Source organism: Pseudophryne corroboree, chromosome 1 (genome assembly GCF_028390025.1).
Source record: "Pseudophryne corroboree isolate aPseCor3 chromosome 1, aPseCor3.hap2, whole genome shotgun sequence".
Taxonomy (NCBI): domain Eukaryota; kingdom Metazoa; phylum Chordata; class Amphibia; order Anura; family Myobatrachidae; genus Pseudophryne; species Pseudophryne corroboree.
In genome coordinates, this window is record NC_086444.1 from 845,569,410 (window position 1) to 845,583,575 (window position 14,166).

The 14,166-nt window shown below is 46.9% G+C and overlaps 1 protein-coding gene across 1 annotated transcript in view; it reads right to left on the reverse strand.

Moving 5' to 3' along the window:
- UBA6 (ubiquitin like modifier activating enzyme 6) overlaps positions 1-14,166 on the reverse strand; it is a 170,044-nt gene that overhangs the window by 39,691 nt on the left and 116,187 nt on the right. The window contains exons 17-22 of the mRNA XM_063919926.1: positions 13,996-14,073; positions 10,555-10,736; positions 10,231-10,336; positions 7,805-7,894; positions 7,634-7,714; positions 684-812 (exon numbers count right to left, since the gene is read on the reverse strand). Coding sequence (XP_063775996.1) covers positions 684-812; positions 7,634-7,714; positions 7,805-7,894; positions 10,231-10,336; positions 10,555-10,736; positions 13,996-14,073 — 666 coding nt within the window. The remainder of the gene's footprint in view (positions 1-683; positions 813-7,633; positions 7,715-7,804; positions 7,895-10,230; positions 10,337-10,554; positions 10,737-13,995; positions 14,074-14,166) is intronic.

The following is a 14,166-nucleotide window of genomic DNA, read 5'->3' on the forward strand; positions in this document are numbered from 1 at the left end:
CCGGTTCACTTGTTCACACTGCACCGCGACAAGGGTTGAAGCAGTGTTCAATCCTGATTGCTACCAGCGTTGAAATGTCAGATTGCTGGACCCGGGTTATTTCAACTGGCCACTTTCAGACTGCACAATATCCCGGGTAGCTGCACGTTCACGTCCAATAACCCTGGATATTGGTGGCGCTCTGAAAGGGGTATAACAGGCGATTTTAGATTCTAAAATATTTTTTTTTTTTTGGCTGCTACTTCATTGTGATGCCTAGAAAAGTAGACCCAACCCTACTACCAGCCCCCATATCGAATATAAAATAAATAAAAAAAGCCTATTACTGGAAAAGGGCTATTCAAAGAAAGTTCCAACAATAACTAATTACTACTGCTATTGTATGTTAAATGTCACAGAACAAGATAGGATCACTAAGGGCAATATTATACAGTTCGCTGCTGAACAATTCAATTAAAGAAGTAACAGGGGATGGGAAACGATGGGACACATTATAACATTAATAATTTGAAGATTATGGCAAATTCACATTCCTGAGCCACCAAAACACACACTACAATCCACTCTAAACACAATTATACATGAGTGGTAAACCATGTCCCTTTACATACCAGAAAATACAACGGTTTGCAGGTATTTTTTTTATAGTAATGGTATTCCTATTTGCCATTTGTTTTACCAACCTTGTGATTAAAATACTTTTCAAACTTTAATCTTGCAAGTTCCACACAATGAGACCAACTCCTAGGTTTCCTGCTAAGCAGTTTTACTACGTGGAAGCAGCCGTCTAAGCTCTCCCCAGACTTTATCCTCTAAAAAGAAAAGAATACACAAGTTTGTTATTATTAAAGCAAATATAATGGCAACATAAAAAAAAATAAGAATTTACTTACCGATAATTCTATTTCTCGTAGTCCGTAGTGGATGCTGGGAACTCCGTAAGGACCATGGGGAATAGCGGCTCCGCAGGAGACAGGGCACATCTAAAGAAAGCTTTAGGATCACCTGGTGTGCACTGGCTCCTCCCCCTATGACCCTCCTCCAAGCCTCAGTTAGGATACTGTGCCCGGACGAGCGTACACAATAAGGAAGGATTTTGAATCCCGGGTAAGACTCATACCAGCCACACCAATCACACTGTACAACTTGTGATCTGAACCCAGTTAACAGCATGATAATAGAGAAGCCTCTCGAAAAGATGGCTCACTACAACAATAACCCGAATTTTTTGGTAACAATAATTATGTACCAGTATTGCAGACAATCCGCACTTGGGATGGGCGCCCAGCATCCACTACGGACTACGAGAAATAGAATTATCGGTAAGTAAATTCTTATTTTCTCTGACGTCCTAGTGGATGCTGGGAACTCCGTAAGGACCATGGGGATTATACCAAAGCTCCCAAACGGGCGGGAGAGTGCGGATGACTCTGCAGCCCCCAATGAGAGAACTCCCGGTCCTCCTCAGCCAGGGTATCAAATTTGTAGAATTTTACAAACGTATTTGCTCCTGACCAAGTAACTGCTCGGCAAAGTTGTAAAGCCGAGACCCCTCGGGCAGCTGCCCAAGATGAGCCCACCTTCCTTGTGGAGTGGGCATTTACAGATTTTTGGCTGTGGCAGGCCTGCCACAGAATGTGCAAGCTGAATTGTACTACAAATCCAACGAGCAATAGTCTGCTTAAAAGCAGGAGCACCCAGCTAGTTGGGTGCATAGAGGATAAACAGCGAGTCAGATTTCCTGACTCCAGCCGTCCTGGAAACATATATTTTCCGGGTCCTGACAATGTCTAGCAACTTGGAGTCCTCCAAGTCCCTAGTAGCCGCAGGCACCACAATAGGTTTGGTTCAGGTGAACGCTGAAACCACCTTAGGGAGAAACTGAGGACGAGTCCTCAATTCCGCCCTGTCCGAATGGAAAATCAGATAAGGGCTTTTACAGGATAAAGCCACCAATTCTGACACGCGCCTGGCCCAGGCCAGAGCCAACAGCATGACCACTTTTTCTGTGAGATATTTTAACTCCACAGATTTAAGTGTGTCAAACCAATGTGACTTTTGGAACCCAAAAACCACCTGGAGATCCCAAAAGTGCCACTAAAGGCACAAAAGGAGGCTGTATATGCAGTACCCCTTTAACAAATGTCTGAACTTCAGGGACTGAAGCTAGTTCTTTTTTGGAAGAAAATTGACAGAGCCGAAATTTGAACCTTAATGGACCCCAATTTCAGGCCCATAGATACTCCTGTTTGCAGGAAATGTAGGAATCGACCCAGTTGAATTTCCTCCGTCGAGCCTTACTGGCCTCGCACCACGCAACATATTTTCGCCAAATGCGGTGATAATGTTTTGCGGTTACATCCTTCCTGGCTTTGATCAGGATAGGGATGACTTCATCCGGAATGCCTTTTTCCTTCAGGATCCGGCGTTCAACCGCCATGCCGTCAACGCAGCCGCGGTAAGTCTTGGAACAGACAAGGTCCTTGCTGGAGCAGGTCCCTTCTTAGAGGTAGAGGCTACGGATCCTCCGTGAGCATCTCTTGAAGTTCCGGTTACCAATTCCTTCTTGGCCAATCCGGAGCCACTAATATAGTGCTTACTCCTCTCCATCTTATCAATCTCAGTACCTTGGGTATGAGAGGCAGAGGAGGGAACCCATACACTGATTGGTACACCCACGGTGTTACCAGAGCATCTACAGCTATTGCCTGAGGGTCCCTTGACGTGGCGCAATACCTGTCGAGTTTTTCCCAACGGTTTATAATCATGTGGAAGACTTCTGGGTGAAGTCCTTACTCTCCCGGGTGGAGGTCGTGCTGAGGAAAACTGCTTCCCAGTTGTCCACTCCCGGAATGAAAACTGCTGACAGTGCTATCACATGGTTTTTCGCCCCGCGAAGAATCCTTGCAGCTTCTGCCATTGCCCTCCTGCTTCTTGTGGCACCCTGTCTGTTTTCGTGGGTGACTGCCGTAATGTTGTCCGACTGGATCAACACCGGCTGACCTTGAAGCAGAGGTCTTGCTAAGCTTAGAGCATTGTAAATGGCCCTTAGCTTCAGGACATTTATGTGAAGTGATGTCTCCAGGCTTGACCATAAGCCCTGGATATTCCTTCCCTGTGTGACTGCTCCCCAGCCTCGCAGGCTGGCATCCGTGGTCACCAGGACCCAGTCCCGCATGCCGAATCTGCGGCCCTCTAGAAGATGAGCACTCTGCAACCACCACAGGAGGGATACCCTTGTCCCTGGTGACAGGGTTATCCGCTGAAGCATCTGAAGATGCGACCCGGACCATTTGTCCAGTAGGTTCCACTGGAAAGTCTTGCGTGGAATCTGCCGAATGGGATTGCTTCGTAAGAAGCCACCATTTTTACCCAGAACCCTTGTGCATTGATGCACTGAGACTTGGTTCGGTTTTAGGAGGTTCCTGACTAGCTCGGATAACTCCCTGGCTTTCTCCTCCGGGAGAAACACCTTCTTTCTGGACTGTGTCCAGGATCATCCCTAGGAACAGAAGACAAGTCGTCGGAACCAGCTGCGATTTTGGAATATTGAGAATCCAATCGTGCTGCTGCAACACTACCTGAGGTAGTGCTACACCGATCTCCACTGTTCCCTGGATCTCACCCTTATCAGGGAATCGTCCAAGTAAAGGATAACTAAAATTCCCTTCCTTCGAAGGAATATCATCATTACGGTCATTACTTCAGTAAAGACCCGGGGTGCCGTGGACCATCCCTACGGCAGCGTCTGAACTGATAGTGACAGTTCTGTACCATAACCTGAGATACCCTTGGTGAGAAGGGCAAATTTTGACATGAAGGTAAGCATCCTTGATGTCCCGAGACATCATGTAGTCCCCTTCTTCCAGGTTTGCAATCACTGCTCTGAGTGACTCAATTTTGAATTTGAACCTCTGTATGTAAGTGTTCAAAGATTTTAGATTTTAAAATCGGTCTCACCGAGCCGTCTGGCTTCGGTACCACAATAGTGTGGAATAATACCCCGTTCCCTGTTGCAGGAGGGGTACCTTAATTATCACCTGCTGGGAATACAGCTTGTGACTGGCTTCCAAAACTGCCTCCCTGTCAGCGGGAGACGTCGGTAAAACAGACTTTTGGAAACGGCGAGGGGAATACGTCTCGAATTCCAATTTGTACCCCTGAAATATTACCTGAAGGATCCAGGGGTCTACTTGCGAGTGAGCCCACTGCGCACTGAAATTCATTGAGAACGGGCCCCCACCGTGCCTGAACTTGTAAAGCCCTAGCGTCATATTGAGAGCTTGGCAGAGGCGGAAAAGGGTTTCTGTTCCTGGGAACTGGCTGATCTCTGCAGCCATTTTCCTCTCCCTCTGTCACGAGCAGAAAAGAGGAACCCTTTTGTCCGCTTGCCAACCAGGACTGCGCCTGATAATACGGCGTCTTATTTTGAGAGGCGACCTGGGGTACATTCCCTTTTTTTTTTTTAAGGCAATACTTCCAAATGCCGTTTGGAATCCGCATCACCTGACCACTTTACTGGTATAATTGGACAACGCACTTATACTTGATGCCAGTCGGCAAATATTCCGCTGTGCATCATGCATATATAGAAATGCATCTTTTAATTGCTCTATAGGCAATAATATACTGTCCTTATCTAGGATATCAAATTTCCAGTCAGGGAATCCGACCACGCCAACCCAGCACTGCACATCCAGGCTGAGGCGATTGCTGGTCGCAGTATAACACCAGTATGTGTGTAAATACATTTTAGGACACCCTCCTGCTTTCTATCAGCAGGATCCTTAAGGGCGGCCATCTCCAGAGAGGGTAGAGCCCTTGTTCTTACAAGCGTGTGAGCGCCTTATCTCCCCTAGGGGGTGTTTCCCAACGCACCCTAACCTCTGGCGGGAAAAGGTATACTGCCAATAACTTTTTAGAAATTATCAATTGTTATCGGGGGGAAACCCACGCATCATCACACACCTCATTTTATTTCTCAGATTCAGGAAAACTACAGGAAGTTTTTCCTCACCAAACATAATACCCCTTTTTTTTGGTGGTATTTATATTATCAGAAGAGTGTAAACTTTTTCCATTGCCTCAATCATGCAATGTGTGGCCCTATTGGAAATCACGGTTGTCTCTTCACCGTCGACACAGGAGTCAGTATCCGTGTCGGCGTCTGTATCTGAGGTAACGGGCGCTTTAGAGCCCCTGTATGAGACGTCTGGACATGCACAAGCTGAGTAGCCGGCTGTCTCATGTCAACCACTGTCTTTTATACAAAGCTGACACTGTCACGCAATTTCAACAGTACATCCACTCAGGTGTCGACCCCCCAGGGGGTGACAACACTATTACAGACACTCTACTCCGTCTCCTCATCATTTTTCTCCTCATACATGTCGACACAAACGTACCGACACACAGCACACACACAGGGAATGCTCTGATAGAGGACAGGACCCCACTAGCCCTTTGGGGAGACAGAGGGAGAGTTTGCCAGCACACACCAGAGCGCTATATATATACAGGGATAACCTTATATAAGTGTTTTTCCCTTTATAGCTGCTGTATTGTTTATACTGCACCTAATTTGTGCCCCCCTCTCTTTTTTAACCCCTTTCTGTAGTGTAGTGACTGCAGGGGAGAGCCAGGGAGCTTCCCTCCAACTGAGCTGTGAGGGAAAATGGCGCCAGTGTGCTGAGGAGATAGGCTCCGCCCCTTTCTCGGCGTCCTTATCATCCGTTTTCTTGTATGTTTTGGCAGGGGTTAAATGCATCCATATAGCCCAGGAGTTATATGTGATGCATTTATTTTAGCCATAAAAGGTTTTCTATCGATTTATTGCGTCTCAGGGCGCTGCCCCCCCAGCGCCCTGCACCCTCAGTGACCGGAGTGTGAAGTGTGCTGAGAGCAATGGCGCACAGCTGCGGTGCTGTGCGCCTACCTTTATCTGAAGACAGGAAAGTCTTCTGCCGCCGATTTTTCCGGACCTCTTCGCTCTTCTGGCTCTGTAAGGGGGCCGGCGGCGCGGCTCCGGTGACCCATCCAGGCTGAACCTGTGATCGTCCCTCTGGAGCTAATGTCCAGTAGCCTAAGAAGCCCAATCCACTCTGCACGCAGGTGAGTTCGCTTCTTCTCCCCTTAGTCCCTCGATGCAGTGAGCCTGTTGCCAGCAGGTCTCACTGAAAATAATAAACCTAAACTAAAACTTTCACAAAGAGCTCAGGAGAGCCCCTAGTGTGCACCCTTCTCGTCGGGCACAGAAAATCTAACTGAGGCTTGGAGGAGGGTCATAGGGGGAGGAGCCAGTGCACACCAGGTGATCCTAAAGCTTTCTTTAGATGTGCCCTGTCTCCTGCGGAGCCGCTATTCCCCATGGTCCTTACGGAGTTCCCAGCATCCACTAGACGTCAGAGAAAACAGATTTATTCCCTGTACAAAGATGAATGCAATAACAATAAACATTATACAAAAAGTAACTACCATGTTAACTTCTATTTGGAATGGCACACTTTCTACAGTAAGGTGTTTTATTTAAGACTTTTTCCCCCCCTGTGCTATTAAGGCTGTTTTTTTTCCTGCCATAACTACCATATTCATCCAGTTAGGTATGTAAGGGTGCATAAATGTCCTTGAACTTGGAGATGCTTTAGTAGGCTCCTTTTGGGCCTCTGGAGTTGGATGACCTACAGTGGGGGTCTTACTTTGAAGGTGGCATTTCTTTTGCCCATTGTCTGATTATACCACTCCGCTTCTCATATGTTGTCCAGGGGTTGAGGGTTTGTGTGGACCAGACTGCGTTGGTTTGGAAGTTGCAGTCTCTTTGTCCTCTATGTGGATCCGGTCTCTAAGTCGACAGTAACTAGGTCGACAGGGTCTTTAGGTCGACATGTTCTAGGTCGACAGGTGAAAAGGTCGACATGAGTTTTTCACAATTTTTTCTTTTTTTGAACCTTTTCATACTTAACGATCCACGTGGACTACGATTGGAACGGTAATCTGTGCCGAGCGAAGCGGTAGCGGAGCGAAGGCACCATGCCCGAAGCATGGCGAGCGAAACGAGCCATGCGAGGGGACGCGGTGCACTAATTGGGGTTCCTGGTCACTTCTACGAAGAAAACGACATGTCGACCTTTTGACCTGTCGACCTAGAACATGTCGACCTAAAGACCATGTCGACCTACTTACTGTCGACCAATAATGGTCGACCTAGTTACTGTCGACTTTCAATACCACACCCCCTAAATGGACACTCATAGATGGGGCTGGCCTGTGGCTTGCTGGATCACTTCTGCTATTAAGCAGGCTTATCTTTTTTTGGGTAAGCCTATGCCTGACCCTATCCAGACGCATTCTTCTTGGGCAGTGTGACAGGGTGCCTTGGTTGAACAGCTGTGATGGGCATCTACTTTCTGCCTCCTTCACTAAATTGTATTGCTTCCACACGTTTGTGGAAAAGACACCAGTGTTGGATGTAACGTTTAGTAAGTACAACACAGATGTCAGAATCTACTGAATAACCATAATTAACCCTAATGTGAAACAATGAAGTAACTTTGCCCTTATTCATGACTATAACTACTGTATGACAGAGGAGCGACTTTAAAACACTTATATAAGATCCCCATAGCTGGTTACATACCTGTAGAACATCTTGTACAGATGAATGTGTCTGCCAAAATTTGTTGTACAAAGAGGGTTTATGGGAAAATGAACTTTCAAACTGGTTATAAAAGAAAACAACAAAATAAAAAAAACAGGTTAGTAAAAGATATCGCTTATTACGTAATCAGACAATGATAGTAATATATACCTTATCTCTTGCCCACTGAATTGTGTGCTCAATAGTTGCTGGAAATGACTTTAAAGTGCAAAATGGGATTTCTTCATCTGGAGGATCACGCTACATAAAGAGAAAATAAAAACAACCAAAAAACATTAAAAGTATTGATCAAAGGAAAATCGGTCACAGCATAAACATCATAGTGAGGTATAGTATACCTATACTACAATGTGACTGAATTACTATGTATGCACTTACTAATCTGGTAGAATTAACCTTTATACTATCAGGAATCAGATTCCCTGCCCCTGTTGTAAACACACTGACTATATGAAGTAAACAACCGAACAATTCCATACCAGAAAGTGAAAGTGACTCGCATTCATGGATCCCACACCTGCTCTAACCCACTGGGACCTCTGAGAATAAGAGGGCAAACAGAGGATTTGCACAAGTGACTGAACTGCAGACACAAGGAACGCATTACCAACAACCCTAAGCACAGAGACACAACACACCCACAGCTGAGGCACTGAAAACATTCCCAGGGTAACTACCACCACGTGTCCGCAATCAGATCTGCGGCTACAAAGATACGTGCGCGGCTAGCTGTCACCAGTAAGACCTCTAACAGGAGATAGGAGATGCTGCACTCCTGTAGGATGCGCAATACTATAAACTTGTCGGGTCCTTAATTAGATCCCTCCAGTGCCGGGATTCTGGTCATTATCTCCCCAATCTGCCCGCTTCACTAGGAAGCGGGTGGGATGCGGGAGATCCTCCTACTCTTCCGGGGGTGTGGGGTACTACCCGAAAAATTGGGAGTCACTCGCAATTTCCGGGAGAGTAGGCAAGTATGGCCTAGCATTTATATTTTAGAATACTGATAAGTTGCTTCTGTAACTCCATCTAGTTAATAAAGCCCCATTAAGCCTCTTCTACCCAAGTAAGGGTAGGTACACACCAGGCGGACGTCAATCTTGCTGACGGTTGGAGCGATTTACCTTCGCACCAGACCATGTAAGATTGCCAGTACTCACCAGGAAGATTTAACGGACAGGACGATCCCTGTTCCGGCTTTCATTAATACATGCACAGTGCCACATGCTGGATGGCCAGTGCGGGAGCGCACTATTGACCATACACAAATACAATATGCACGATTTGTCGTTCCGATATAGCAAATCGTGTCTATATTGGCATGATGTGTAAACTCTCTTATTAACTTATGAACTAACTGTATTAAGCATTGGGGCGGTATTGCAGCTGCCCCATTTACAGTGCCTGCTAGAATAATCATAACTACATCACCTCACTAAGGGCTCTATGTAGAAAGCTTTGGAGAGAGATAAAGTGGGCAGAAATAAAGTACCAGCCAAACAGGTCCTATATGTCTAGTACAGGCTGGGATTGAAAAATTACTGTTACAAGCTGGTTGGTTGGTACTTTTATCTCCATCCACTTTGTCTCTCTCCAAGGCTCAGTACATAGGGGGAGATGTATTAATGTGGAACGATCTGTGCAGCTATAGCACTTCCTGCTTCGTCTCGTTACCATGGTAAAGCAGGAAGGATCAACAAGATGCATTATCTTGTCTGCCGAAGCGGGGGAGTGAAAACTCCCCCCCCCCCCCTTCCGGCGATCCCCACCAGAGCACAGAGCGCATCAGCTTAGGCCAGCTCTACTGGGCATGTGCAAGATCTCGCTTTTATCGCGAGATCACACACGCAGCCTGGAGCCAGCACCCATCGCAGCCGGGGACAGATCTGTCCCTGCTGTGGTGTATGGGCAACTACACCTGCAGCTGTTGAAATGGACATCTGCAAGTGTCGGAACGGTCCATGTCACTGGCCATTCTTACATTTCCCTGCATATTGGCGTGCTATCTTGTGTATAGCAGCGCCCATATGGGCAGGGGCGCATATGGCCACTGTCATGTACCGCACACTGCCAATCATACATGGGGAGAAGTGGTATCAGTGCACATAACGTGTGCTGACACCACTTCTTCCCCATATTGGAAGAGCATACATCTACCTCATAGACCCCTAGCTGACTGAACTCTGATTGGCTGTCCAGGAGGTCACTGTGTAAATTACACACGTAGCCCAGTATACTTTATCATTTTAGGGCGTTAAGTAGTTTGATACTAGTGCTGACTGGCATAAAAAGAAAGTATGATGGGGCTATGGTGGAGGAACATACACAGTACTGGGGATGCATGATATTTGGGGGTTGGTGGAGGCATAACACTGACTGGGATGTGACAGTGGTCTTATTACATGTCTGAATGTAATTAACATTCTTTCAACAATAACTTGGCGATCAGCATTTAGAATTTTTTTTTTCAACCATTCACAAAGTAAATCTAAATTGTTTATTATTACTGTTTTTTTGTTGTTTCAAATGATACAAAAGGTGATCATTTGTTTGCTGAGTGATTCTAGAATGCTTACATAACTGTTGTATGATTCCGTTAACCGAGGTACAATCACTTCTGTGTGTCCTTTCGTCCCCATGGTCCCAGAGTCAAGAAGAGGGCGCAGGTTAGACACGGAACGACTGTAACAAGTAAAATGTATGAAATTGTTACTGATATCACCTTTCTGAAATGTAAATAAACACACAGATTTAGCAGCATGAGTCCACTTGCTATAATGTGTTGAACAAAACATACACTTATGCTAAATTCATCATAATCATATTTGGCGAGTATGTCACAAAGAGATAGAGTAAATGAACCTGTTTGCAGATAAAGAACCTACAACACATCCAGCTACCTGTCTACGTATCTTCTGGCCTCCACATTGTCCAGTGCAGTCACAATGACGTCCTGTCTACTGTAAAACTCATCCCTATAGATATTCTCTGTGGCAGGACACACCTTATCCAAACGCGGGTCAATTTTCAACTGAGGGTTGATGTTTAGCGTTGCAACAGCAGCAGTACAACTTTTAGGTTTCTGGTAAAGTGGTGGAGGAAAAAAGAAAGCAGAAGACAAAGAGGTGAATAAACAAATAATCCACTTTTGTGTAAATCTTCTGGGGTAATGGCCTGCTTCTTAAAGCCTTTTAAATCTTATTTATTTGTATTGTGCAACATAAAAATACCTTAGAAAGTAGAGTATTACATTGCAACACACATGTAATAAAATATTTTCTGGTAGTTGGGCATATTTTCTAATTTTCATCGGTTTAAATGAAAAATTAGAAATGCATACTGCAAATATGGAGGCCAATCCCAGGATCGGAATCAGCGGGATCCCGGGATCTAGGCCCAAAATCGGCCGGGATTCAATCCCAGTACTGGAAGCTCCAATCCTGGGTATTGAGGGATGAGGGATCAGCGTCCTCAGGACGCTCGGATGCTGCCTGGCTTCCTCATCCCAGCTCCCCAGCGCAGCGACAGGTCACGCTGCGCCGTCACACGTCGCTGGGAGCTGCCACGAGAGAGCAGCTGATGTTTCCCACGGGCGGCCACACAGGGAAACGCCAATCCCGGGTATACCGGGATGGTTCCAGTATGAATGATCGACCATGTTATGGTCGACAGTCATTAGGTCGACCACTATTGGTCGACATTGGCATGGTTGACGTGGACAAATGGTCGACACATGAACGGCCGACACGTGAAAAGGTCAACACATGAAAATGCCGACATGAGGTTTTTTTTTTTTTAAACTTGTTTTGGTGTCATTCTCTGCGTAAAGTGACAGGGAACCCCAATTAGTGCACCGCGTCCCCTTACATGGCTCGCTTCGGGCAAGGTTCCCAATCGTAGTCCACGTGGATCGTAAAGTATGGAAAAGTTCCCCAAAATAAAAAAAAAATGTGAAGAAAAAAAATCATATCGACCTTATGTCCATGTCGAACTAATGACTGTCGACCATAACATGGTTGACCATCCAAACGGATACCTCCCGGGATTGAAAAAATGGCCTAGGGACTGGCACCGCTAACTGCAAACTTAAAACAGTAACCAACTATCTAGACAAACCACAGATTTACTTTGCAGTAGCTAATGCTAAATTTCACTTTAGCTTGGTACAAGAACCTTAACCCTATTTCTGTTATATTCCCATTACACAAGTCCAATACAAATAATAAAAGGCACAAAAGTATTATTATAGTGACTCAGTTTCTGTGATGGTATTAGGAAGTTCATTTGCAGAGCACCCCCATCAAGACAGCTGCCATTGTTACACTGGGAAGCAGGTAGCTTCCTGACGAACGGGATCCGGCCAGTTGATATACCGACGTAGGGATCCCGAGGGAGAACATAATCCCAGTATCAAAATACCAACGCCAAACAGGATGCCGGCATCAAAATACAGACAGCCGGCATCCCGATCCTCCTGACAGTGGGATGCGCTGCCGTCCTGCCGCGCGGGGGTGGGGATAGGGTGCAGCAGCAGAAGGGGGGTTAGGCTTAGGGTGTAGGCACGGGAAAGTTAGGGACCAGGGAGGGAGGGATAGGCACATAGAAGGGGAGGGTTAGGCACATAGAAGGGGAGGGTTAGGCACCAAGCGGGGAGGGTTAGGGTAGGGAAACAGTGAGTGTTAGGGGGCTTAATAGGGGGCTGTCGGGATTCTGATGGACGGGATGCTGCTATCGGTATACTGACCACCGGCATCCCGTCCATCAGTAACTCGTACTAAACCCGTTACACTTATCTAATCCCAGAGTTTACCGGTTGGTCTTATTCAAGTGTGCTATAACCAGGTTATAATAGCTTGGCATCAAGGCCACGTGGTAAGCAGAGGCGGATTTAGACCTCATGGGGCCCTAAGCGAAAAACCGATTTGGGGCCCCCCTACCTCAAACAATCCATAGCACTATATTTTTGTTCTGACTTATGCCCCCTTACATTACAGATGGAGTTCCGTCTGTGCCTGGGTCTATCACCGCGTCTGGGGCGCGCACGTGTCCATGACGCACATGCCCCATTCACTAGAATGAGAGAGTCTGTGTGCACTCCCGGCGGGGCTAAGCGGCGACCAATCAGACAGAGAGTGCCTAATAGAAGTACTGTGTGCACGCCCCGGAGGCGCGCGCGGCAAAAAAATGGGTGTGGCCAATTAAAATGGCATGTGATACACAGACATATGCCCCCAATAGTGCAGTGCCAGATCCACAAATGCCCCCACAGTGCCAGGTCCACAAATGCCCCCACAGTGCCACAAATGCCCCCACAGTGCCAGATCCACAAATGCCCCCACAGTGCCAGATCCACAAATGCCCCCACAGTGCCAGATCCACAATTGCCCCCACAGTGCCAGATCCACAATTGCCCCCACAGTGCCAGATCCACAATTGCCCCCACAGTGCCAGATCCACAATTGCCCCCACACTGCCAGGTATACAAATGCCCCCACAGTGCCAGGCATACATTTGCCCCCACAGTGTCAGGTAATACCTGACACTGTGGGGGCAATTGTATACCTGACAAGTATACAAATGCCCCCACAGTGCCAGGTATCCAATTGCCCCCACAACGCCAAGTATACAAATGCCCCACAGTGCCAGGTAAACAATTGCCCCCACAGTGCCAGGTATACAAATGCCTCACAGTGCCAGATAAAAAATTGCCCCCACAGTGCCAGGTATACAAATGCCCCATAGTGCCAGGTAAACAAATGCCCCCACAGACAGCAGTGCTTACCGCTGCAGCTCCGTCCGGCTGCGAGGGTGTGGAGGAGAGCGCGGGCGCCAGCGTGTAGGACTTCAAACTAGCCGCCGGTTCGTGAGCCAATCAGAGCTCACGGCCTGGCGGCTCCTGATTGGCTGCCGGTCCGCGAGCTCTGATTGGCTCACGAACCGGAGCTGGTTTGAACTCCGCTACACGCCGCACTCTCCTCCTTACAGCTGAGACACGCTGCCGCCGGACTGAGCGGCAGCGTGTCTCAGTAACACAAGCAGGGGGGCCCAGTTCGGGCCCCTTGGGACCCGCCGGGCCCTAGGCAACCGCCTTGGTTGCCTAGCGGTAAATCCGCTTCTGGTGGTATGACATCACAAAAGGGCAGGGATTAGTGTTTTTGAGGAGAAAAGGCAGATAATATGGCAGAGAACAAGCAAATGGGTACCAGACAACACCCTGGAAATATTCACAGCTTGTAAAAAGGTATACCCAAGGTGTCCCATGTGCCAGGCGCACTAAATGTAGGTTGTAGTCAATTAATCAGAGTACCTTAATCAAAGCTATAACAGATATTTAAACATACCTGAATGTGGTGAGGTCGGAAAAGAAACTGCCGGTTCAGGTTTGATTTTTCAATTAAGTCAGGGTCTGTGACCGTAATCTAAAATCAAAGGAAATTAATACTTGCTTAATACTTGCACGCACTTCAGGAATAAATAGTGGAGGGTAGTTTTCATAAAAAGTTTTGAGTAAT